Raw genomic sequence first — 26,884 nt, 5'->3', positions numbered from 1 at the left:
GAGGGGGGGAAGGAGGAGCCGGCCCTTTGCGGGCGGTGCGGGGAGGCAGGGCCGCTCCCCGCCCCTCAGCTGGGAGCCCGCAGCGAGCTGGTGCAAAACTTCAGAGCCGGAGCGGCGCAGCGCGGAGCTGGGCATGGGGTAGGCGCTCCGCTCCGCCCTGCCGCGCTCCCCGCCATGTAGGCGAGTCCCCCGGGCGCTGCGCATCGCTCCGCGCCGCTCCTCGCACCGCGCCGGGACCATGCGGGGCGCCCCGGCCGCGGGGCTCCTGCCGCTGCTGCTGGGGCTGCGGCTGCTGCTGGCCGGCGGCGCCGCGGCTCAGTACTCCAGCGACCTGTGCAACTGGAAGGGGAGGTGAGGCGAGACCCCGCCGGGCTGGGGCTGGGGGGAGCCGCCACCTCCATCCCCGCCCTGGGTGTGGGTGTACGGGGGGGAAGTTGGTGCCGAAAACAAAAGGGAGAGCCCCCCCCCCCCCGCCGCTGCGATGCCCGGGGATGGGGGCGGCCCGAGGCGGAGAGCCGGGGCTGGAGGGCGGCTCGGCTCGGCTCTGCCCGGCCGTCCCCCGCCGCGGGCGGCGGCCCCTCTCGGCGGGCTGGCCGGGGAGAGGCGCGGGGCAGCGGCCCCGCCGCGGGGAGGGATGGAGGGGCCGGGGCGGGCCGGGCTCCCCTCGGCCCGGCGGCGCGGCTCGGTGGGCTGGGAGGAGGAGGAGGAGGAGGGCGGTGCCATGTCCGCCACGAAGTTTCTCCCCGCGACCATCTTCCCCGCGGCCCCCGGCGGAGGCGGCCGCGCCCGGGGAACGAGCGGGGCCGGGTGCGTGGCCGGGCGCGCTCGGGGCAGCCCCGGGTACCTTCCCCGGCCTCTCCCGCCGCCGCGGCCCGCCGGGACCGGCCCCGGGCTGGGGTGCACCTGCGGGGAGCCCCCGGCCCTCCCGCTGCGCCCCCGGCTCCCTGCGCCCGGGATCTGGTCCCGCACTGCGTCCCGCCCGAGATGATGGTGATGATGCTGAGCCCTGGGAGCAGGGGCTGGCACAACGGCCTGGCTCCTGATTTATTCTAATTGCGCTCGTTGTGAAAGCTCTCCAGTTTTCAAGTGTTTATCTCCCAAATTATCTTTCCTTGAATTGCCTGTAATAAGTTTAACGTGTGTGGTTGGGGCTGTGACCTCCTCCTCTGCCGTTCATGGTTTTAAAAAGGGACTCGGCTAACAAGCGAGTGTTGCTGGGTCAGGCTTTCTGTACCCGGGGAGTAAACCACTGACTCTCGTATTCTGCTCAAAGCTGACTTTCTTTAAAAGAAAAGTTTGGCCAGCTTCTGTCAGTAGGGTATTTTGGAGTAGGGAGAATTCAAAGTAGGGAAACAGCTGGATTGACTTGCAGCATAATAATTTCTTATCTGTTACTGTCTGAAACACACAGATGCTGAGTATTTACTTCTTTCTGAACTTTCTTTGACTCTTGACAGTTGATGCATACTTAATCCCAGTGAATCCACTTGAAGGCAAGCCCATTTGATAAGGACCAAACCTATTAGTTCTGTGGCAAACCCCTAACTGTATCATTTTGCTTTAGCAATACCTTCCCCCCACCCTCCCCTCCAAGATGTACCTGCTTTCATCCCGAGCATCCCAGCTGCCTGTACTTACCTGGACCTTGCCACATAGTATCGCAGTGTGTTTGTTTAAAAGAACGATGACAAACCCCTATAATCTTGCCCTGTTTCGTTCTCATTTTTGTCCTGTTTTGGCAGGGAGGAGTGAAATACCACTCCCTGTGACTGAGTTTGGGGTGAACTGGTGATGCAGGACTGGACTTACTCGCCTGTTGTTGCTCTGGTGAGCCAAAGCGGTGACAGCTCGGGGGTGATGCCGTTGAGGTGCAGGGAGCAGGGAAGAGCTGCCCTCTTGCACACACAGTTCAGTCTGGGTGGTTTCACTTGTGTGAGAGAGTCCTGGGGTCCAGGCAGACAGGAGTCTCGGGAGGGGATAAAGGAAACCAGGCTGACTTTGGCCTTGCTGGTAGCAAACAGGTGTCAGAAATGCAGGCAGTCCTATGGCTGTTAAATATCCTCTGCTTTGTCCTAGAAGACTAGCAGTTAAGAAGGAAAGAAAGGTAATTTGATATACCAGTAAATACCTCCTAATTAAGTATTTCAGTGAAGATACTAATGGCTGTACGGGTCAGAAAGAATTTTTTTATGTGGAATATAATGTTTTGAAGTCATGTGATGTTTTTTATCTTAACTAACTGTTCGAAAAACCTAAGAACTTGAATGCCAAAATGTAGTCTTTCTTCCCACAGTGAAGTTCTAGGTTGTCTTGTGCTGGCAGATTTGAGAGTCATCTAGTCATCTCCTACAGTAAACCTGAAGGTGTGTTCTCACCTTTATATACATGTGTATATCAAAAACAATGATCTTAGAAGCAGAATACTCTGGATAGACCTTTTTTTTTCTACACTAACTTGTGGAGAAGTGGCGAGCTTATATCCCTGAGTAGCAATGAAGACTTCACTAGGATTCCTGTAGGGATCCCTTATGCTTCCAGGGAAATCTGATGCAATGCACAGCTTGACACCTGCAATTTAAGTACACTCAGTAGGCCATAGCATCATCTTAATAAATAGCTTGGCAGAGAACTTCCAGGAAAGCTTTGTCCAGAAGAAAGGAGAAACTTCACTATGGTGTGTGTCATGTCAGGTTTTTGTACTGCAATGACCTCTCGATGCTTTGGGCAAAAGTGCTTCAGTGACATGCTGAGAATACGCTAGTCTGGCATTTTTGGTTGTGGGAGTGAGAATTCAGCTCTGATGTGTCTGCTTATGTCCATCGATCTTGTCCTCTGCACCGGTGGATGTTCTGGGGAAAGTCTCAGTGTTCTCTAGCTTGTCAGCCTTAATTTGATACTCCAAATGAGGAGTGAAAGTTCCGTGTGTTCACTGAGGGGTGCTGGGAGGACGTGGGTACTTCTAGGGCTCTTCAGAGCATCTGTAATAGAACTAATAAAGTAAATACCTAAAGTAGATAGTGTGAATATTCCTCCTGCTCTCTTTTTCTTTATATAGCACCTGTTGCATGTTGCAGCATAACAGCTTCCTGCACCGATACCGTAATAGGTCTTTCAGGGCAGACAGAGGGGGATGGCTGAAACCAGAAAGGGAGAAGAGTGAGGAGACAAATACAGTGATTCAGGATGTCCTCATGGATTGGTATGAGGAAGTAGTGCTTGTTGTAGAAGTCAGTCCCAATAAACAGCACAGATTTGAAAGGGAGGATGGATGGCTCATCCATCACTGTAACCGTGAAACAGCTGCCCCGTCTCCTTGCCATATACTTAAAATCAAACCAAACCACACCAAAATAAAACTTGCATGAACTTGGGATTAAAAAAAAAAAAAGGCTCCTGGACCTCCATTGCTTTGTGGCCGTGGTATGTCTGACGCCTGGCTAGCAAGAACTAAACATGACGTTCAACAATCTCTCAATGTGGTGACATGTCATTTTGGCAGAAAGCAAAGCGACAGGTTTTACTGGACGATGGTGGTTGCTGTTAAGTAATGGGAGCGTGTATTAACTTTTGAGTCATCCTTTATTATAAGGCTTAACGCGTACAGGTACTTGTGCTTGATGTATCTGTCTAATGGCATCACTCTTGCCTGTGGGAGATAATTGGCTTTCAGAAGATAATTTCAGAGTCCACCCTGTTTTTTGTTTGAACAGCATGAATGTTTGAACAAAATGAATGTTAAGGCTTTTTTTTTCTGGCAGAAATTCACTGCCTCGGTGTTGTTGGGATCGCTTGCAACAGCAGTTTCCCTGCATGAGTTCAGAGTTTTGCCCCTGGTATCTTGCTTCTGTTTAAGCACTCAGGCTTCAGGGAGGAATTTGCCAGTGTAAGTGCTGCAAAACCTCTGCAGCTTGTTTTGATGTCTTGAGTAAGAGCAAGTGATGTGTGAGGGTAGGTTTTTGCCCCTTTGCTGAGGGATAAGCTTTACACTCTCTAATTTTACTTATTCACGGCTTGCACATAAACAGACTTCTGTGTTTTCTGTTGAGTGGCATCATCCGCATGCTGTGGTGAAAACTGATTTTGTGGACCAGATGTGGATTTACAGTCAACTTGAAATATCCCATTGCAAGTTAAGTTTCCTGAATGTGTTAAGTACTACTGAATTTGAGGGCGAGAGACTAAAGGTCAAAAGCTTGTCCCTCTTTTCTCCTCATCTGCGTTCTTCATGTGGCTTTCAAGATTATTCAAAAGCACATGTTTGCCAGCACCATTGTTATTAAATATGACTTTTTTTTTTCTGAACTTCCTCATGTAACCTCTATCTAGTGGGTCACGCTGACACTCACAATAATGAGTCACGTCAACAGTAAATGCAAACCATGTGGGTTTCCCCCCCTCCCTTCTTTTACACATGGCTTCTTGTTACTTTCTAAATGCTGACTTGAATTTAAACCCTGTTTAGCACCTGAATATATCTTTGGGATGGGGAGCTGTGTATTTGGAGGTTTCTGCTGAGAAACCAGAGCTTGATGTCATTACTTGCACTATACTAAAATATGTTCTTTGCCACAGATTTCCTGTGTAACCTCAGACAAATCATTTAATCCTTTCAAAAATTTTTTTTCCCTGCCTTGGTTCGTCTGCCTGCAAGTGGGAATGTTGTGAAGCTTCTCTGAAGCACTGCAAAGCAGCCCCTTGAGCTGGGTTGAAGGGTCTCATTTTGCGTGGTGCTCTACGGGCACGGAAGAAAAGATGCTTATGTTTGGAAACTAGGTACGCAAAGCGTAGGAGGAGAAACAAGCTTGGTGGTGAAGTGATTTGCTCATACTCGCGTAATAGGTTTGTGACAGGACAGGGACCAAAGGATTTTTGCCCAATGGCCCAAATACGGTAACCAATAAACCAGACTTCCCACAACTTTTTCTTTTAACTGGAGTGCCTACAGCATGTGGTGATGTATTAGTGCTCTGAGTCGCTCTGGGTAAAGAACCTGTGGTGTTGGTCCAGCATCAGTGGCAGGCAGCAAGGGTGGTTTAGAACTGTTCCCAGTTTAGGCTGTGGGCAAGCGAGTCCTGGGGCTTTACTAGTCATCCTGCTTGAGCATGGCGGTTTGCTCTCCTTTCACTAGCAGTTGGCCCTGGGATCCCCGTGTTGCTCTCCCGTCCCATCTCTGTGACCACCAGCTCTTGAAATGGCTGTTGGGGTGTTAGTTTTTTGCCATGGTGTTGGGTAAGGAGGCAGGACCAGCAGTAGCCCTGTGCCCCGGTGATGGTAGCTGGCCATGTGTTCCCTTTGCTGTGTGTCTGCTCGGAGCCCATCGGAGCTGGGCAGTAAAGTGATAAGCTAAGCTTAAATCTCATGTTGGGGAGGTGGGGAACATGGTTCACAAAGCGAAGCAAGCAGCATAGTTCGGTGCTTTCCCAGCTATGACTGGAGCATGTAGTGTCTTCTCTCCCTACCTCCCAGTTTGGAGACTGGGACTGCCCAGCTGGGGCAGAGGGTATCACTAGCACCCAGAGCAACCCTTTGCTCCAGTTCACAGGGTGAGCTTGGCATCCCTCCCAGTTTCACATCCATTAGGAATATAGACTTGGAAGGGGAACAAAGTACTCGGCAAAAGGTGGAGTCTGATCTGCGAGGCTGGAGAACGTGCTGGTTTAAGCCACCAGGAAGGGAGTTCAAGCGTACGTGTTTTACTTAGTATGCGCCAAGTCATTGCCACAGCTCAGCTGATGGGCAGTAACTGAGGCTGTAGTAATTGAATTGCTTTTGATCATGTGCTTATATCCTACTTAATTTTGGAGTCAATTACTAGCGGTTTGACTTTTTCTTTTGGGAGACGATTTTAAATTGTCCCATAATATTAAGGTTGCAGTCTTGCAAGAGATGAGCATTTCTGACTGCTGCTGAGCTGGATGGGCTGGTACTCAGAACTGTCATAGATCTCCTGCTTTTGCTGATGGGGGTCTTTGAAGGTTTGAGGTTATGACAGTCGCATTACTAGCTCTGTCATGTCTCTAACTCTCTTTCTTTCTTCCCCCAGTGGCCTAACTCACGAGTCTCACAAGAAGGATGTTGAACAGGTCTACCTCCGCTGTTCTGAAGGGGCAATAGAGTGGATGTATCCCACGGGAGCGCTCATAGTCAACCTGCGACCCAACACTTCACCTGCCTCTTACAAACATTTGACTGTTTGCATAAAGCCCTTCAAGGACTCTGCAGGAGCAAATATTTATTTGGAAAAAACTGGAGAACTGAAACTCTTGGTCCGAGATGGAGATCGCAGCCCCAGTAAAGTATATTGCTTTGGTTATGATCAGGGGGGCCTGTTTATTGAGGCCACTCCTCAGCAGGACATTAGCAGGAAGATTACGGGCTTCCAGTACGAACTGATGAACAAGGGGATAGCATCCGATTTGCACACAGTTTCTGGTGAGTTCTGGGATATTGGTCATATTTTCACGTTCTGTATTGGATGTGTAACAGATGGCAGAGTGAGTGAGTGGGAAAGTGGTTGGGTCTGAATTTCATGTGCTTTTAAGGACATGTTTTATAAACAGGCTATTGCGGAAGAATTGATTTTTTTTTTCTGGATTTTTTTTTTTTGCTGTTGTTGTTTTTTGGAAGCTGGTAGCATAGGCTGAATTCCAAATGATTTGTTAAGGGCTACATTGTGAACAATTCTCCCCTTGCAGGCGTGGGGTGAATCACAGGAGCTGGCTTTACCCTACAGTGAACTCCAGCGTGAACTGGGCTTCCGAGCCTTGCTGTAACAGTTTTCTAACTACTTTTTTACTCAGTTTTTAAGACCCCGCTGCATGTTTTGAATAATAAACATTTAAACAAGGAGGAACTCCTTTTCCGTGGTGTTTTTTTTTCTCTGCAACTACTGCTACTTGCTGACCTAATTATTTTTTTTTTTAAACAAGGAAAACGGTGTGTTCCTTCCTTAGCAATGCCTATTACACTCTCTTGAGCATTACTGTGCCATGGCAGAGCTCTTCAACACCATGACAATACTTTTACAGTGCCAGTGTTGTCTTCTCTTGACCATTGTGAAAAGCAAGTTTTGTAGGGAGGAGTTTTACAAAAAGCTTGTAGGAAGGGGGAGTGGGGGAGTGGACAGACTGAAAGAGCTTATGTGCCGGTAAAGTCTGATACTAAATAGAAAACTAAATACCATTTAGGAACAATCGCTCTAGGTGTAACCTAATTATGCTAATCAATTAGACAGTTGAGAAGAAGAATAACTAGCATTTATGGAGGATGGCGGGGGGGAAGGGGAAATTCTTTTTACATAGGCGGTATCTCATTCAGGCATCTCCTCCATTCAGAATTGCCTCCAGCTTTTAGCCCCAAAACCAAGGAGTGGAGATTTCCAGAATAGCCTGAAGAGCAGCAGGTCTAGGGTAGTTTGTCCCGAATGACTAGGGAGGTTTCAGGGTTTAGGTATTTTAAGCGGGGAGGCCGTGGTGGCAGCCAGATTTCCCTTCTGAAATGGTAAGGAGTGAAAGCAGCCCCCCAGCAGGGGAGAAGATTCCTCGCAGCACACTTGAGATGACTCGGCCCAGGGTAAAACCCAATGTAAAATGAGCTGTAAAGACTCTGTATGTAGTATGCAGGCTGTCTAGATTCTGCGGCAGCGATACCATATGCTTTGCCTGAGATGCTACTTGGTAAGTGGTGGTGTGGCAAATTAAACTGCAGTTGTATCTTCTAGGCATTGCGTCCCTCGTCCTTTTTTGGGTTAAGAGATTGCAGAACTTGAGTCCCATCCTCTCCCCTAGCTTCCTTCAGCAACAGGACTCTGGATTCATCCGTTTGCCCATTTGTGGGTACTCGCCGCCCTGCTCGCGTTTGGATGTAGGCACACCAACTCAGATGTGGCTTCTTTCTTTTGTGCGGATCTTAGTCGGACTGAGATGAACAGTTCTTAACTCGGCAAGACGGCAGTTGGCTGCGGGGTGATGCAGTAACCCCAACAACGGATAGGTGGCGTGTTTGCCATTAAAAAAAACCCCATAAACGCAAATATTGAAATATTTAAGTTGCCTTCTTTACTCTTGGCATGTATGCAACTTGTAGCTTAATATCGAGAGTTCTGTATTTTAAGTGGACTTCTCTGCTTCTACATTTTACAAGTGCTGCAGAAGAAGTCGGGTATCTGCTGCAGAGCTGTTTTCCCAGTAAGATCATTTCTGCAAAGATGAATATGTTGTGCAGAATGTTAGCTATGTAGTAAAATTCCATTGCAGAAGACATAAAATACATTGTTTAATCAGTTATTTGGAGAATGTTCCCAGATCCAGTGCTTCTTTGACAGACTGTGAGGATGGAGACACAGGCAGGCTAGCGATAAGTCACTTAAACTTACCAAGAAAAGTCCTACACTTCTTTTTTCTCCCAAAAAAAGTTGCAATTGCTTTTGCATGTAGGTAAAACAATATGTACTGCTCATCACTGCTGTTCTTAGTTTACACATAGATACGGTTTCTTCCGAACTTTGCTAAAATCAAGAGGACTCGTTGCTGACTTACTTAACATCACAAGCCGGCATAAACTGCTGTGTTTTTAGAACAGAGTGCTCTTCATTCCACATAAAATCTTGGAGATTTTTAAAGCTGATGGGAGTTTTCTTCAGAGACTTTCAGAAGTCAAACCGAGGACTGAATCCAATTACAGCCTCCCTCTTTGATAGGCGTCTTAAATCACTTTTTCTGTGACTGCTGTAATTTCAGCTGTAACAGACAGTGGTTGAATTTCAGTGCTCCCTTATAAAACAATGTGGTAGGCTATCTGCTTCTCCCTCCAAGTGTCTTGTTTGGACAGAAGAAGCTTTTTAATAGTTCATCAGCAGAGCCTTCAAGGCAACCTAGGGATCTCTATTGTATTTTAAAATATTTATCTTGCCTTTTTTTGGATCCCCAGACTCTGGAGAGGGGTGGCGGGGGGTTAAAACATGATGAAAATGCCATACATGACTCTTTCCACTACTTAGTCAGATGAGCACATTAATTCTCCTATAAATATCTGTAAGTCCGGGGAAACTGCCAAATAGCTGCCTTGCGAGGCTTCTATTAAGCAATATATTTGGGGCTCTTTGCAGTTCGTGGACCGCCTTTCTTCTGGAGTTGCCTCTAGTTTTTCTGTGAAACCTCTAAATAAATAAATGCCCTTTACTGAGCTGTTCGTTTGGAGAGGAAGTTTACCTCAACTGACTGAAGTCGCTGGTGGCCTCTTCATCGGAGAGTAGGCTCAAGCCAGGGACAAGTGCTGACCTTAAGGAGCTGAAAACTGGATTTAAGGTTCTGCATTTCTCCCCAGGCATAATCTGTCCCTCGGTCACGAACGTGGCTTGCAGTGTTTCGGCTGTTGCACACTGGCAAAACGAGCCTGCTCATCTCCTAGTTGCAGTTTGACGGCGTTCGGCAGGGCTGGCAGTACGTGCAAAGAGATGACAAAGATGTGAGATGCTGTCGCAGATGGGGGCAGAGATGTGCTGGCAGGGCTGGGAAGAGGAGGCTTGCACACTTCCTGGTCCTGCTTAACACTGCAGCGCTGCTTCTGATGGCGAAGGACCGAAAAATCACAAATATTGCATTATTTTCTTAGGACAGCGGAGTGGGGGAGATGACTATCATAAAAGACCCAGGTGTGGGGCTCAGTAATCCAGCCCTTTCCTTGAGCAATAACTACTTGCTAACAACTTCTCTTGACTTTGCTAAATGTTGTGTTTGTTTCCTGGTGATAATTATTGTACTCTGCCCTTGAGTTTACTCTCTCTTCCTAACCTGGCATCCCAGCTCTGATTAAAGAGTGTAAGTCATCTGTTTAATACTTTAATGACCTGTTGTGTCCTCGGAGCCCTGACATTGCAGGGTGCATCAACAAATCAGCAGTGCTTGGCTGGGTGCCTGTGGTTTAATTATAAAACCTCAAGTTTTATTAGTTTACAATCATTCTTTCCCACTTAATCAGAGACTAGCAAATAATTCAGTAGAAAACACACAGGTTCTGAATTGGCCTTTCCCTTTTCCCTTTTGGGTTAATGACACAGTGCGGCCTTAAAATTTTCCAGATTTTGGGGGTTTAATCCTTTTCTTGGCTCTGAGTCTGCTGTATCGCATTCTCTTAAGGCTTCCCTAATGTTAGGAAGTATTTGTAATGTACTGGTAGGTTTTAATTCAGATTGCTGAAATTCGGTGTGGGATGGTTTTTACTGTGATAGTAGCGAGCAAGGAAGTGCATTTCTGGGGATTTGTAGTTTCTTAAGATGGGGAGAGGAGTGAAGGCAAGCACGCTACAGCACTTGTCACCATTTTATGTAAGTGGGGAGTCCGTAAGAAGGGTCAGCTGGACAATTCAGGCATCCTGATGGGTGCGTTCTCTTGATGCCCAAAGTGATGGGTGCCTGAACGTGGTTTTTGTTTCAGGTGAGGGTTTGGATTGGAGCCCTATATAATTCCCATCCACACTGATGGCCCGTTAACTTCGGCTCATGCTTGCAGTAAGGCTCTGAAGCCCAGGTGTTTGCCCAACTGAAGAACTGAGGCACTGTGACATTTTGGCCCGAGGCCATTTGAGAAGCAGCAGAACTTGTTTAGGTTGTTGAATTCTGTTGATTCTAATCTTTTCTGCTTGTGCTGGAAGAAGATACTGTGGGTGTCTGGTATACTGCCTATGCAGGCAAGTAGACAGAGGTTTTGGCAAAAATATTGTTTGGCCACGTCGTTCCTAGATGTTTTCTGAAGGTGATGACCCACGTGAGCTTCTCGGCTGTAGTGGAGCATGTGCCTGGTTTAGGTCTGCCTTGCACCGCAGCAAGTTGCTTGGGTTAAACTCCTATGAAAAGTGAGAAGGTCCCTTGATCATTTTTTGCTTTTTAAGTTCTTCAGCTACTGCTCAACTAGTCTGAAACAAGAATCTGTAGGTTTGACCAAATATTTTGGAGAGGAAGGTCAATCCTCTTCCCCCCTTCAAAGACCTTTACTTTGTCACCTAAAGTCTGTTTCAAAGTGCCGCGTCCAAGCTCTGGATCCAGCTTTACGTAAGGTGTGTAGTTTGCTTTTCCCATTGCACCCTCATGGGGACGTCTGTAATTTGATTGTTAGAGCTCAGGAGGTAAATTGAAAGCCCTTTCATTACCCACCCGCTTTTGTGTAGTAAAGAAGTCAAACTTTAACAAAAATGTCCCTTTATCTTGATGGCATCTACTGACTTAGAGCAGGTTCTAGTAACTGTTTTATACATTTTCTTTATTAATGCTGGGTACCTGGCTGAGAATATTAATAGATAGGAGGTACAGCAATCAAGTGGGTGTCTGAAAAACAAGGCAAAACTGGATAAATCCAGTTAACTAATTAAGAACAGTATTCAGCTATTTCCTGTAATGCTGTTAATTCACTGGCCTGAGAGAACAGATTGGAAATCAAGAAAGCTCCTAAGTATTTGGGCTATGCCGGTGTTTCTACTAACAATTGGCTTTTTGAAGCACCCTTCTTAACTTCTGATCTTTAATGCAGTTTGGGTTTGGCAGAGGTGGGGCACCAATCTGCCATATCTCTACACGCATTCTCCCAGAGCACCGTTGCCATCGCAGCTCGTAGGTTCCTAATCTCATGCTTTCCTCTAATTGCTCCCAAATATCCCCTTTTTTTTTTTTCCTTTTTTTTTTTTCCCTCGGAGGCTCAATGCACTGCTGAGCTTTGTAGCCTGAAGCAGCAGATACGCTGGTGTATTTTTCTCTTGTTGCCAGAGCGGAAACATTGGTGCTTTTTTGTCCCAGAGGCCGGTGAGCAGGAAGCTGCTGCTGGCGGTGCCCGCTCTCTGCCAAGGTATTCGCAACATGGAAATTGCGGTCGGTCCCCGCCGCGCTCATCGCAGCCGTTAGCAGAAGAGGTGATGGAAAGAGGCACTTGCAACACTTAAATTGAAAGTCCGCGCGACCTTTCTGTTTAGCACAGGTTCTGCTTGAGTCATTGTGATCAGCCGAGATGTTGGCACCTCGCTGCGTGGCGGGGTGGGAGCACCGCCGTGTGCGGCAGGGTTGGCAGGGCTGTATATTCCAATGCCCACCATGAGATGAGAAAAAATGGCTTGCTTTGTCTTTTAGCCCCCCTCCCCCCAGTTTTCTGCACAGGATAAACCTCTCATACCTCTTGGGGTTATGCTGTATTAGGCGAAGAAAAGTAAATCTGAGCGTGGTCTGGTTTGATTTGCACAGAACAGAATTGATATCGCACTCCTCCCACCAGCATTTGCTGGCAAACGCATAACGAGCAGCAAAGCAAAGCCAAGGGATCTGTTCTGTAACTCCGAGTGCACGTTGCCTGGGTGGTGTGTAAGGCAGGGTCACCGGTGCGGCTAAAGGTTTGCTATTGTTTTATACACTTTTTCTCTCTCTAAGAGATCAGCAGCAAGTTTTAAGAGAAAACCACCAGAAAACAGCCTTTAATGCAGTTGTTTGAAATACACTTCAATTATTGGCCTTATAAGGGACCATTTTGACTCTCCTGCTTGAGGATAAGGTATTTTCAGACTAGTGTTTTGTGCGCTCACCCTCCTTGCAGGAAGGCCTTCCGTAGTAACTTTCATGTCTTTTCCCATAGTAAACGATGCTACAAAACTGGGCACAAAGTAAGAGTAAACCGCATTCACTGACCCTACATGTATTTGAAAAAGCACATTTTAAGGTAATTTTTGAGAGCATATCACTGAACTTGGTGTCATGGGTCAACATCTAAATTGGTCAGGCTGGCTGCTGTATTACAGAGCCTGGAGTGGGATTTGAGGAGCTAGAAACCTGCTGTAATTATTCATGTGCCTGAAGTGGCCAGATTTCCAGCGAATGACTGACTGGGGGGGAGAGTTTGAGAGCCAAGTTTTTGGGTTTCTTCTTGTGTGAAATGATTTCAAAGTGCAGGTCTGGTGCTCGGGGAATGCAAATGCACTTACATGTTCCTAAATTGAGCAGGGGTGATGTTTTCGGGATCTAAGCCTCAATAAGGTCACAAATGTTGAACTGAGATGCCTTCACCTAAAAAAACAAAAAGGCGAAACCAAAATTGGAGGAATGCCCTAATTTAATCTCTTCTTCCCCCAAGAAAATGAGTTTGACAGCAGTCTCCTCTGGCCTTGCTTGTCCTTTGATGTTGCCAGGACAGTAGTTGGTTTTGCAGCGGGCAGAGGAGGTGACAATGGAGCTGCAATGATAAATACACAGCTGCAGGGGAGAGGGGGTAAGAAAATAGCTTATTTTTGCTAGACTGGCCACGAATGCCGTTAGCTTATTTCTCAACTCAGTGGGCAGTCAAAACCAATAAGCAGTCAGGTGTATTGTCCGGGCAGCTGGGGCTCTGCTTTGCTCTGACCTTTACGTGCTGCGGAAGATAGTCCCACAAACAGATTTGCAATCCAACGGAGTTGCTTGGCAGTCTTTAATAATGCTCTGTGCTTGCTCTGCAAAACTGTTTAGTTTGCTAATTCCTGAGGCTGTAGTTAAAGAAGGGATGGGAGGGCGGGGGAACCGCATTCCTTTTCCTGCCCCCCACCTTCCCGGAGGAATAAGAAACTTACTGAAACACGGGCCATATTTTCCTTGTGTTAGGGCCTTGATTTGCACGACAGAAAGTATCTTTTGCCTTAATCTGCTGTTGAAGCCAGAAAATATACACTGTAATATCACATGGATGCTTGAAAGCTACCCTGGACCCAAAGCTGTGATATGTTAAATCTGACCTTGGGAGGCTTAATATGGAGCCTGGCCTGGCTTTCCATTGCCTTAACGCCCCAGGACGGTTCCTGTTTGTATAGGATGCACCGCTGTCCCCACAGAACTGTTAGTACCTTTACACCAATTTCATCTCTGTATAAGTGGATGTGAGAAATTTAAGGAGGAAAAAAAAAAAAAAAAAGAGGAAAAAGTCCAGGCTTATGTAGATCTGACAAATGATCTTAATATGACAAAGAAACGTTTGCGGTTAAATAAGAAAAGCTGTATATATCTTAAAGCTTTTCCTGTTGCAAATGGAAAGCCTTAAGTAACTTTTTTGGGGTTAACTGAACAGTGTTAAAACATTGAACGTTTCACTGCGTGAGCTGTCACCCTTCCACAGTCCCCCCTCAAGAACAGGCTGATCAAATAAATGTGGTTTTAAAATGAAAACTGGCCTTGTTCCTTCAGAGCTCTCCCCCATACCAAGAAGAATTTGATTTCTAGAAACAGGAAGGAGAAGGACCTGTGTGGATGTCAGTGCACGTATGCTACTTTTTTTTAATTCTTTTATTTTTTTTTTAATACTTACTTAATCTTTGATCTGTCATTATTCACTCTCAGGGTTTAACTTTAACCAGCCACTTGTTACTTATTTCTATTCCCCTGCTCCATAGGAGGCATTAATGGGCTGGACCGAAGAGGAGGGTGGCGGGGAGGGCGGGAGGGAAGGCTTTGCGTTCCTGGCAGGTATCCAGCCTGGCGGTAGGTGCCGGCTCCCGCCTCTCCTGCAGCCCGGGCAGGGGCAGGGGGAAGCTCGGGCACCAGGGCCGTGCGCCTGGCTGCACAGCTTCCCCAGGGCACGGGGGTAAAAACCACCTTACTTTTTCATTTTCTGCCCTGCAAGCACCGCATGGCATCTCCGCTGAGTGTCTTGTTAGCTGTCAGGGACAAAACCAAACACGACATCAGAACTCTCTCTATAACTGTGTTTTTCTAGATCTGATTAGTGTGTGCTTTTACAAGGCTTCGGAATGACATTTTCTTTAGAAGAAAAAAGAAATATTTTCTGAGTGAATTTTAGAGGGGATGAGCCAAACCCTAAATCTTTGTGGGTTTTGAATCAGTAGAAATATTTGCTGTGGCCCTGTGCTGCTGGGCGGTAGGTGGGCAGCGTGGAGGGGCGATGCTGCAGCCGCCCGTGCTGGCGGGCCCTCGCGGGGCAGCCAGGAGAACGGTCCTGCCCCAGCCCTTCCTCGGCTGCAAGGTCGGAGCAGACCAGGGGAATCCCTCAGCCTTCCGGAGGCACCTCTGACTTGCAGCAGCTTGGCCATGCTCGCGCCTGCCCAGCGCTTCGCGTTCCTAACCCCCCTTGGGCAGCAGCGGTAGGTTTGAGGAAGGAGAGAGGAATTTATTCTCTGTGAGATAAACAAATATATATATATTTATGGCTTTATATTAGTGTCTTGTGCACATACAGCAGGAGAAATTCCCAGCAGTCACCTTGCTGCCTGCTTTTCTTTTTAATTGCAGTTAGGAAGGGGGATTGAGAAAGCAAAGAAATGGCAGGTGACTGCGAACGCTGCTTGCACAGAAACGCGGGCTAGCACAGCTGCAGAGTTGCTTCTTGCTTGCTGGGCTCTCTTTGCTGCTGCAATTCAGACAGAAGGAATTTAACTGAAAATTTGATCTGCTGAGTAGGGCTCTTTGGACATGATACGCTGCAGGCTTGACAGTAACTGAGGATTTTTATAGTGCTGGTGATGCAATGGGTAAGTGTAGGAGCTCAGCTGGGAGTTGGCACTGGCCCTGTTAGCATTACGTCGCTGCCCACCCCGGCACCGAGGTTGTGCCATGGCAGCGCGGGAGCCCAAAGCCCAGCACTGCTCTTCGAACGCTGCCCTGCGATCAGGAGGTTGGAGAGGGTCGGGGTAGCGACGGAGACTGAGCTGTGCGTGTCGGGCGCATGCGGCAGGAGGGGAGGGAGGGAGACGGGGTTTGGGACAGGCGTTTTTCCTGGTGGAGCGGCAAGCAGCCCAGAGGAGGTGGGGCAGAAAGAAGTGTCTTGAAGATATGACACCTCTCAGAATTTTTCCTGAGTTGATGCAACTCGTGCATGGGCCTGGAGGTAGAGCTTAATAATGCTGCTTGAATAAAAACTGCTCTGTGGGGTTTTTTTTCATTCCTTTAAAAAAAATTTTTAAACAAATGGCTGTTTGTGTTTCTAGCTGACCTTTCAGCTCATTTGTTAGAATGGGTGCTGCATCTTGGAACAGCAAAAAGGCATTGACTCTGCAGTCCCAGAGGATCCTTACGTGCTCTGTAGCTGCTGAGCCAAGTTTCGTTTTGAAAGCTGTTGCAAATGGAGCTCGCCTAGTACCAAATCTCTTCCTCACACTGTTTACATAAATAGTCTTCTTTGGTACTTAAGGACTTTAATACCCTCTTGGAAGACATTTCTGTGAAAAGATAAATTTCTGGTTTATGGTCTCTTAACGTTTCTCAGAACACAAAGGTCATCACATCTCGAATGGTGGGGTTTACAATATGCTATTTTTATTCTTTCTTTGCAGGAAGGAAGTGGTATTAACTCAATACTCTTGGCACAATCCATGCCACAGCATATGAGAGTCTGCATTTCATTAAACTTATTTGCAGGTTTAAATTGTTCTTGGCCAGTCTCTATATTTTCCAAGTTACTTCTGGAAACTTGTACATATGTGCAAGTTGAACTGAATGTTGGAAATAAGCTCAGTCAAGGAACTGCAGCTGACAGTTTCTTTTCTGAAGAGGTAAAATCCCCAATATCCCTGCTTCATGTAAAGAAGTCAGGGGAGAATGTCATTGCAGCATCATGATTTCGGTCCAGCTGCTGAATCACTGTCTTGTTCCGTACCAAATCTTGGCTGTGTTTTGTCTGTAGAAGAAGGGAGTCTCAGTTTTGTGTCTTTGCTCATGATCCTTGTTCTGATCCGCCTTTTCTGCTCAGCGCAGGGGCTCAGATTAACTTTCTAGCAAATACGGGGATGAATTCTTCTGCCTTCAGAAGAGCACTAAACTCTCTCAGTATGTTATTCATAGCATTAACCTTCTATTCACTGAAGAAGCACAATCCCTTCGGATCCCATGTCTGAGGCTTATTGAGCCAAGAGGTTGGGAGTAGTGCGAGTCCAACTCTTGTGTTTTCTCCCTGACTTGGTGTTTTCCTATTGCCATGCTGGAAAAAGCGCAGTGCTTGCAGAAAGCCCTGTAATCCTATCCCATCCAAAGGCAGGAAAACCTTGTAAAACAAGAGAGTGATGAGCGAGCTCCTCTGTGCGTTGTGGCTGGGTGTCAGTAACTTCCAGCCCAGCTGCGGAGATGCTCTGTGTCATCTGGCCACGTTTTCCCTCGCTGTGCGGCTGCAGGTATTATGTTAAATGCAGGTGTGCTGGATGCAGCTCTGCTGGCCTGGGCTCCCAGCTAGCATGTCCATTTTAAATTTGAGATGCACTTAATGTGCACATGCGTTGATGTAGTTTAGATGGTGTTTTGGTGTGGGGGTTGTGAGTGTTTTGAGGTTGAATGGGGTTTTTTTGGCTTGCTCAGGAAGAGCTTTCTGAGGGGGTGAGGAAAGTGGAAGGTATATCTAGAGAGGAGGTGACTAGTCAAAGCCTGGTAAACCAGAGTGGTTGTCAAATTCTTGTCCACCTCCACTGCAAAGTAGCAGGTCTTTTTGTTTGGTATATGAGCTGTGAGGGACTTGTTTCGTGGCACAAGTGTGGCCTCTTCAGAGAGGAAGCCTAGGTGAACTGAGGCAGAAACAATTACAATGATTTATTCTACTTTTTAGTTAGTTAAAGCAGAGTCAGGGCAAATATTTTTTTCTTGCTCATAAGAAGTTCCCCCTTAAACTCTTGTATCCCAGTTAAATTACTTATCCAGTAATCAGTTGAGACATAGTCATTTCTGCTTAGGGCTCAGAAAAATGACTGAGAAATGCACCATCATTGGAGAAACTGCATCTCTATTTTTATAATCTGCTCTCAGAAGACTGTACTCCGTGTTTCCAGGAAGGAGACTCATCCTATGATGCCCTTTCCAGTACGGTTGCAATTATAGAGCTGCTGGCAGAATTGAAGGGTGTGGGTGGGTTTTTTTGGTTCCATATGAAGTGATGCTGATGTCAGGCTGAGAGCTTTCATCTGGGAGACAGGTCTGCTGTGGCCCCACACTGGTACGGCTTGAGGTGCTGTGGTACGGGCTGGCTTAGCTTAAATCAGCCTGGTCTGCGACGAGACCCATTTGAATGTCATCTGCTGAGCACGCAAGAGAAAAGACTGCTTGTTCTAATCAGAAGATTTAAACCTAAAGCTAGCAGAAAATAATGCTGCAAACCTGCCTGGGCCTCCTCAGTAGCTTTTGATACTTAAAAGGTCTGATTGCTCTTCAAAGAATTATTCAGAACTACTAACGTGTGGGTGATGTATGCCACGGAAACTGGAAGCACAGATAAACCAGCTCTGTGTTTCCCTCCCCCACCATCCACACCTCTACCACACCGCACATGTATACAAGCTTCTTAATAAAACCAAAGGGTATTCCTCGGTAAAGCGGTTTTCTGTAATTACTTTGTGTTAAACATTTTCACTTCTGCTTAAAGGGTGTCTCTCTTCCTGTGCGTGCTGCCGGAGCCTATGTGCTGTATGTGCAGCAGAGCCTACCCAGAGACACAGGGTGGATGGAGAAGGTCTTTTGGGCTCAGTAAGTGGAGCTTTGGGACAGTGTATAGAGACCTGCAGCCTGCTTCATCTAGTCTTCTTGATGGCTATGAAGTTGTGGAGTGTGTTGAGAAAATTCAGGACAGACAGAGGAGACTACTTATGGGCTGGAAGCTGGTTTTGGGGTAAGGTAAGGTCAGTCAGACCCATGTGTGGCTCTTGAAACACATGTTTCAAAAGATCAGGCCCATTCATGTGGTTTCTGCGATGCCTGCAGCCAGAGCCAGCGCGCCTCACTTTGAATGTGTCCTGCAGGGAGCTGTCATCCTAAACCATGACGATGGCCCTTCAAATAACCCCCATCTCCTATTTTCAGCGTGTAGAAGGGTTGTGTGCAAATGTTGCAAACCAAAGGAGGAAGGGACTGGAGTCGTGTGTGCTGAGGGAGGACGCTAACACCTACCCACAGCTCTTGAGACAGGGGAGCCTCATGCTAAATTGCAGCACTAAAGGTGCACTTAAATCCATCCCCAATATTGGAGGAGATCCTTTCTAGACAGCTCAACTCCCTGGTGCTGGTTGGGCTGGGGGCCTTCTGGAGCTCATGGCATCTCCCCAGGGCACGTCCCTCTCTCTTCCTGAGCATTTCTGCCTCCCTGCGGAGAGGGCCAGCAGAGAGTTTGACAAAGCTGTTGGCCAACAAGTGCGGTCTATTGTTAGTATCGCCACATCCTCCTCGGTAACATCAGGTTCAGAGGGCAAATCGCTCAAAGCAGCTGGGACATGACTGCTGGCTTGTGAGGAATGATGTAATTACATCTCCCTCAGCGGGGAGGTGAATAGAGAGGCCTTTGGAGGCACTGGACTGGGGGGACGGAGGGAGAGGGCTGCCTCAGGTTACTTCAGGTCAGGATACTGTCAAAATCCATCAAAGGCATTCCCAGGAGAGTCGGCAGGCGATGTGCACAATGCAGGCTTTATGCCACCAGCGGTGGAGTTGAGTTATAGGCATCTGGGCTTTAGAGGGCTTCAATAAAACGTTGCTTTTCTCTCTCTCTCTCTCTTTTTTTTTTTCCACCCTTCCCCTGCTGCTGTATGAGTTAAGGTTCTTTGGCTTATCGAGTTTAAAGGAATTAGAGCAGCTGACGTTGATGATGTTGTTGTTGCAAGTTCATAGACTCGCTTTTGGACGCGAGAACCTGGGCAGCCTTCGAGACATCCCCAGGGAGTCGGGCATCCGGCAAACACAGCCGTCTTGTTTAGTAACTGGGCCTGTTTCCCCAGAAAATGAACATCTTCACCTGCTGTGTGTGAGCAAAGTGCTTTGTTTAGTTTTCTTTTTTAGTTATAAGGATGCTTCCCACTTTAGCCTGAGGTGTGTGGGTTGTTTTGACCTACTGATGGAGGAAAACACCTGCCGCTGATCCCGGCGTGCATGAGTGCTGAACTGCAGCTAAAATCACTAACTTGTGGCATAAACACACAGATTCCTTAATGACTGTGATTCAAAAGAAAACGTAGGCATTGTGTCCTCCTAAGGGTTTTGTTTCTTTCATGAGACTGTATAGGAATGAAGCTTTGGTTGTAGCGGGTGAATGTTATTTGCTTTTTAATGGTCCATTTACCTCGGCGGTAATCCTTCACAACTCGCTTTCCATCTGTGCTCACATACCTTGTTTTTGCCACTTGCAAGATATATTTGATACTCTGTGAATGCAGATGTGGGAGTTGTTCCACTAAAGAGGATTTCTGTTCTTCATATGTCTGGTATTGCAGTGATGGGTGGTGGTAAATGGTTGTTAAATAAGCTTGCATGCCACCCAACTGCTGTGAGTCAGCATGGATCTGAAGTAGGTTTTAAGTAATGATCTAGTGTGAGCAATGCTGAGCACTTTTAATTTCCTTTTGCATCTAAAAAGGACGCAGGATCTTGCCTAGCGTCCCCAATTAAAATTATTTGGTTCCATGTGTATGTGGAGATTTGTTATTTTGACTTGTTATAGTGTCAGTCTATTTAAATGGAAGGAACCACTTTTAAAGTATTTTGGTTTTCATCTTTAATGCTGTTGCTTGTGTTGCACTCCTTTCGAGAACAAAAATGGCTTAGTCATTTTTGTTTTTTCAGTTTTCTGATGGGGTTGGACGAACTACAGAGATGTCTGGTCTAAACCAAGACTGTTTTCACTCAGACTTAAAAAGGCTGAGATGCCTTTTTATTATTAGATCTTTGTAGAACAAAATATCTGAAATCCAGTGTCTGAAGTCCAGCTGTGGATATTGAGGACGTACATCAGCTGTGCTTTGTTTTAGAGCTTCTGTCCATGTAAAAATGCTGTAGGATTTGTGCAGGTTGGCAGGTTCCCTCCATTTGGTTGATCTAACCCAAGCCCTGATTTGGGCACAGGCAGGCCAGGCAAGAGGGGCATTTGCCCTGGATCAGTTTTGTAGGTGCCATGAATGAAACAACTCCATAGCAGGATGTTATGTGACTAATATAATTTTGTCTGTCAGATAAAACTTGGATGTTTGGTCTAGCCACTAATCAAAATCTCTTGAGTCTAAAATATCTTTAGACTGAATTTATTGTAGTACTCCAGTACTGTCCGGGCTTTGGCTGGCTCTGTATTTCTCATGATATTAAACAGTTGATTTGTTTTGAAAAGTCCAAACTTTTCCAAAAAAGAGAGCTGAAATAGTATGTGGGGGGAAAGAAGGGTGGTAAGGCTGACTTGTTTCTGAAGGCCCTGGAGGCATTCTGACTTGGCTAAGTAGAAACGCCCGATTGATCCAGATGCTTTAACAAAACTAATTTGCCTATTACTTGTCTCTTCTTTTGGAGCTCTTTAACCTTCTTGAATTATTCCTTCAAATATCTCTGCCCAGAAATGTGCATTTTACATTCTCTTCAATCTTATTAAAGAGTGTGTTACACTGTGTTTTAATCATCTGACTGGAGCAGATCTGGTGGATTTGGTTCAATAATCCTTCTTTCTGGATCACTGCTTTTCTGGGACCTTGGAAAAAATTAGAGATTTGCTGTGTTTTACATTAAAGAATGGCGTATGCCGTCTAACAGAGAGAGGCTAATAGTGTTGTAGGCACCGGCTACACGTTGTTTAGACTAGTTTAAATCTACTTCTTAGTGCAATGCATAAACTTCTCTGGGAAGCAGGCGGGGGTGAGAGGAAGGGTGTGACTATTTGGGAGTCTGGTAACTAAGTGTTTTCAGATGTTGACGTTCAAAAACTAAATTTTGGGGGGTGGGGAGAAGTGGGGTAGCCTCAGCTTAGGGTTTGACCATGGACTGCGTGGTGAAATAAGCTGTAGCTCCAGTGCTTCGCCTTGTCTCCAGCGTAAGCCCTGCTTTGCTGTAGTCTTTGCCTATACTAGTCCAGGCAGAGCAGCGCGCTTGATGGGTTTTCATTCTTCTGACTGATAATGTAAGGGCCGCTTCAACATGACATCAAGTGGAAGATGTGGGCTCTGATCCCTGGGCCGCCAGTGGACAGACTTAATTAGCATCGCTGGGCAGCGCAGACCCTGATAGTAAGGAAATTCCTGAACTCAACAGGGTATTATAGAAACATCTGTACTGCAACTACAGTACCTTCTCCTCAGAAATAGCTGGCTGAGTACAAAGAGGAGCCACATTCTTGCATTGATTAGATTAGTGCAGATATCCAAATGTTTCCAGCAGTACAGGAAATGGTCTTTGTGCTGCTTGAGCTCAAACTGCTACAGGCTCGAGTTTCCGCTTTGCCTTGACGCCCTCAAACACATGCGCTGGGGTTATTTTTCCTCCCTTCTTTGCCTCCCCCACTCTCTAACCTCCTGGATCTTTGATGTGGTGGTAGACAAAATGGCTTGTGAAGTAGCCCAACAGCACTTGATAGAAATTGTAAGAAAGAAGCTTTGCCATCAGAGTTTAAAGGGCACACGATCTTCAAAGCCTTTTCAAGAGCTTTGAATTTACAGCAGAGCATGCTGCAAATGCACCCGCTATCAAAACATATTTTGCATAAGCGCAGCAAGCGTGTGGGGTGTTTGCTACATAATATATCCCAGCAGGAGCATTAAAGAGATCCATATTCCTACATAAGTACAAAAATCTGAAGGGGCTAGGGTTAGCCTCCATTTCTTGTAATGTTATTGATGCCTGACAGGTCTGTGGACCACTTGTCCCCATGTCTTGTGTGTGTGTGTGTGCGCGCGCGCGCGTCTTGTTTTTGGTTAATGTAACTACCAGTCTATTTATTTACTGTCTTTTAGCCCTTTGCTAACGCTGACCCTTTCTCTGCAGCTCCCTGCCGACCATGCAGTGACACAGAAGTCCTCTTGGCTGTCTGCACTAGTGATTTTGGTGAGTTGTTGCTTCCCCCGTCCCTTCTCCCCAGGGGTGGCTCACTTGAATGTGACATCCATGAACGCCGATGGACACCTGCTTAGGCCTGGCAACTTCCACCAGCAGTCAGTGCTGCCTAAAGGGGCTTGTGCGTGGGAGAGGTGTGAAGGACCCAGCTGGCGCTTCCCCAGGGTGGACAGAGAATGGCCCGTCAACCACAGTGGAAGTAGAAGTTCAGAGACTTGGGTGTATGCAGGGGGGAGGCCTTTACTTGCCGCCCTAAAATGGACTGTGGATGAAAGACCAGAAGTTTCAATAATTCTCCGTGCTTCCCTTTTTAAAGGGGAAATTAATATTAGCCGGTGTCTGTAATGGCTGAAGAACAGAAAGTATGTTGTCAGGGAGCTCTAAGCATGTGTCTTATTGTTGGAACTCTTCATTGTGATGGATCCTATTTTCCTGATGTAATTATTTTTGTGTTTAAATTTAATACGTGGGTGCTCTTTGCTGGACAGGTAACAAATATAAACTGTAACAAATGCAAATATATGCTGGAGGTTACTGATACAGACTTAACTCTAAAGGATCAAAACTGGGGCTGCTGTAGTGAAATCAGTTCCCCTTGAGCTGCCTGCTTGCATGAGGCTGAGTTCGGAGCCAGTTCTTCCAGAGGGTTTGGGTAACTCTTCCTTACATTCTTTTTCTGTTTCCAGTGATCAGAGGCTCTATTCAAGATGTAACGAACGAGGCAGAAGAGCAAGAATCCATAATTCACGTCGGTGTCAACAAACTGTACAGGCAGAAGAGCAAAGTCTTTCAGCTCACGGGGGAGAGTGGGAACTGGCGAGGGCAAATAAAGACCCTGCTGGAGTGTGGGGTGAAACCAGGAGACGGAGACTTCCTTTTCACAGGACGCATGCACTTTGGGGAGGCCAGGCTGGGCTGTGCCCCTCGTTTTAAAGACTTCCAAAGGATGTACAAAGAGGCAAAAGACAAAGGGCTAAATCCATGTGAAATTGGCCCCGATTGAAATCCGCTGTTTGGCTGAAGATCGCTTTTAGCGTTTGGCCGGGGATATTTCCTGGCCACGGTGAAAACTGAACAAAAACGGTAACTGAGAGCATGGACAGATCTGGAGTGCAGGCTGAGGCCCCGCAGGACACGTCTGCAGCCTGCGGTGCTGTTAGGCTAATGGAAGCAACAGAGGTACGAGCTCAGAAGGCTGCCAAGCAACCAAGGCTGGATTTTTAACCAATCTTGTCCTTACGAATTAAGTTATTATATTTTTTTAGTGACTTCCTTAGGAAAGCAAACAAAGAAAACTCCCATGTCTTAATAAAAAACCCAAATGAAAGCCAACATGCCTTTGTATCTTTTTAATACTAATTTTTAAAAATGTCTTAAGCTGATGTAGCATTTGGTATGGCGTATTCTGTATAAATGGCCAAGAATGTGATAGAGCACGGTAAAACATCTTAACGTTGATGCTTTGTAAAAAGCTTGGTGTACAATTCAAAGTTGTTTCTTATGACAGAAATTTATGGAGCCAAACTCCTCTGTGTGTGTTCTTTTTTTTTTTTTTATTTGAAAGAATGTACAATTGCCGCCTGCAATTTTTTGTCCAGGCTGGCAGATTTTTTCCATTCCAGAGAAATAAAGGTCCCTGGATTTGACACATGCTGTTTAAAATCTTTATTTTTTTTTTTTTTTTCCTTCTCCATAAGGCTGATCTCGGCTAGTCCAGATGTGCTCGTATATCAATTCTGGGCTGCTCACTTATTTTGTGGCTTCTCTGAGCAGAAACAGAGTTCCTGTGAGGCATTGGGAACCGCAGTGTTTTTCAAAGGGGAAGCGGGAGCTATTTTTGGAGATTTTTAGACACGTGTCCAGGCAAGGCTCTAAGTGTTCTTCTCTCTGATGCCTGTGGGGTTATTTTGGGAACGGCTCCAAAGAGCAGGCTGCCCCTTCATGTTCAGCTTTAATTGTGCTGGCTGGTAGCTGGGCGCAAGGCGGACGTTCGTGCCTCCTGCGAGTGCCGGGGGCCAGGCCCAGGCCACCTTGTGGAAAAATAAGCACATTAGTAAGGGTGGGCCACTTTTGCAGGCAGTGTCCCATGGGAAGTACAGGAGCTCTTCCCCCTTGCTCAGTCCCGTTGTTCCCCGTAACGTGCAATGCATCACTTTAATGGTACCTTCCCACGGATTTTTAACCTCTTGCCCGTGTTTGTTCTTCAGCGCTTTCTGCAGCCCCAACTTTTATTTCAAGCCATCAAGTTATTTAAATAGAAAGTTTCCACTTAGTGACTCTTTTTGCCTCATCCTGCATATCTCCTTTGTGTAATTGCTTTTTTCTGAGGCTTGGGGAGGGCATCTGGAGCGACTCGGAGGATGGTCTTCTCAGGTGGATGCAGGAAGTTCTAAGATGGATGGGAGAGAGGTGTCCCATGAGACTTACAAGGAGTAAAAAAAATAGGATTGTACCAAAATATTGGCCTGAAGTGGGACCAAAATCCCTCCAAAAATATTTCTGTAGACTGCTCTCAGCAAGATTTGTTCTGTGGGCCTGTTGGAGAAGGGGAGTTGCTTTTAGCTGTGCTAAGATGATCACAAGAGGCTCCAGGAGCTGGTGACTAATTCTGCAAAGACCTCTAAGCCCAATTAAGCACCCATCTATCTGCTGCTTTGACCCCAGCTGCCTTCCACCCTCCTCTAAGCAAAGCACCAAGCCCAGCATCCTGGTCTCCATGGTTCAAGGTTCCCCCCATCCTACTTCAAGTTTTAAGAGAAATGGACCAGGATCAGTGGAGGGGGGAAATTATTCACTCCTTGTCTTCATCCTGCCCCAACCCCTCTCCTGTGGCATTGCTTCCACCTCTAGGGATCTCAGCCCAGCCTTTTGTAGGCTTTTAAAAATGGTTCTGTGATTTAGCACTGAGATAACTCCTGAGTACATCTAAGGGGGCCTGTAAGTAAGCCCTGTACCTAACCTCTCCTCTCTTGTTGTGTTTCGTGAGCTTTTCCAGCACAGAGTGGCTGCTGGCAGGATGGGGAGGGGAGAACGACATTTTCCTGGAGTTGTCCCCAACCTGCCCACTCTCCTCTTCCTATGCGAGGCTGCGGGAGCAAGGGGAAGAGGCTGAATTAAATGTTCAGCCAGTATTTGTGAGGACAGTGCTAGCAAAATACAAACGGGTGCTTTGGCCCTGGAGCTCCATCTTTGGCTGCAGTTTGATTTTCATGGCAGTTTAAATTGTTTGTAGACCTTTCCTTTTTTTTAAAAAAATACCCTTTGAACGACGCTTGGAGCCAAGCACCAAACTGGTGCCTTTCTTTACTCCAGTGTCTTGTTTGCCTACCCAAGGAGGAGCAGGGTGGTGCCTTCCCCCACCTCCACTGGTAGTGGCCCTGCTCCCTGCTGAATTGCTCTCCTCCGGGAAGCTGCCTGGGTCCTGTGAGCTCCCTAGACATCCTTGGCGGGAGAGGAAGTATCACCCTGCTGATTTTTGCTCTGCCTCAGCTCCACAACAAACTGCAGAGATGCAGCGCTGGAGTGCTCTGTAGTTGCTACGCGTCCATCACACTGGCGCTTGCACGCCTACAATTACAGAGCGTCGGAGGGAGCGGCTGGATGAGCAATAACTGCTCAGAACCCAGTTCTTTAATCAAAGTGGCATTAAGATCTTGCTCTGCAACATTTTCTCACCTCCCCCCTGCCCTTGTCCATGTCTCGAGCCTTGCTCGCTGCAGCATCACAGGTTGGCTAATGTGCATCATCCACAGCGAGTCATCGGTAATTGCAGGCCCCGCTCCCGCTGCAGGGCCTGGTGCCACATCTCTCATAGCTAGGTGTGCGTGCAATTTGTACAGCCGGAGGTTAATGGAGGGATTCCACCCACTGCCCTAAAATCCCAGTTCCCAAACGCTCACCCTTAAATCTTCGAAGCATGATTACAGCTTGACCTATCTGTCAGCAGAGTCGGGGATAGAAAGGATGGATTAGAAATTACTGTCTTTGCTCACGTGTGCTGACTCGACTCTGTAATGAGTAGCAAATGACCTTTTGATGCAGCATTATGTGAGGACGTGCTTGTTGCCACCTAATGAAACATCTTGGCTGAAGGCGACCCAGGAT

General features: G+C 46.9%; 1 protein-coding gene across 1 annotated transcript; it reads left to right on the top strand.

Moving 5' to 3' along the window:
• METRNL (meteorin like, glial cell differentiation regulator) lies at positions 1–24,112 on the top strand. The gene is made up of 4 exons (XM_075111177.1): positions 1–351; positions 6,044–6,432; positions 22,712–22,771; positions 23,467–24,112. Exons 1-4 carry the CDS (start codon positions 239–241, stop codon positions 23,781–23,783), a joined length of 879 nt encoding a protein of 292 aa, XP_074967278.1. The 5' UTR covers positions 1–238; the 3' UTR covers positions 23,784–24,112.
• The last annotated feature ends 2,772 nt before the right edge of the window (positions 24,113–26,884 follow it).

Source organism: Phalacrocorax aristotelis, chromosome 16, assembly GCF_949628215.1.
Source record: "Phalacrocorax aristotelis chromosome 16, bGulAri2.1, whole genome shotgun sequence".
Lineage (NCBI taxonomy): Eukaryota > Metazoa > Chordata > Aves > Suliformes > Phalacrocoracidae > Phalacrocorax > Phalacrocorax aristotelis.
The sequence above is the reverse complement of the archived record's forward strand: the minus strand, read 5'-3'. Positions and strand labels throughout refer to the sequence as shown.

Bases quoted from the DNA above. Each gene is read 5' to 3' on its own strand.
- METRNL (XM_075111177.1), top strand. From the start codon at position 239: ATGCGGGGCGCCCCGGCCGCGGGGCTCCTGCCGCTGCTGCTGGGGCTG. The intron at 6,433-22,711 runs GTGAGTTCTGGG...CTTTCTCTGCAG, and splicing joins CGATTTGCACACAGTTTCTG to CTCCCTGCCGACCATGCAGT. The intron at 22,772-23,466 runs GTGAGTTGTTGC...TTCTGTTTCCAG, and splicing joins TGTCTGCACTAGTGATTTTG to TGATCAGAGGCTCTATTCAA.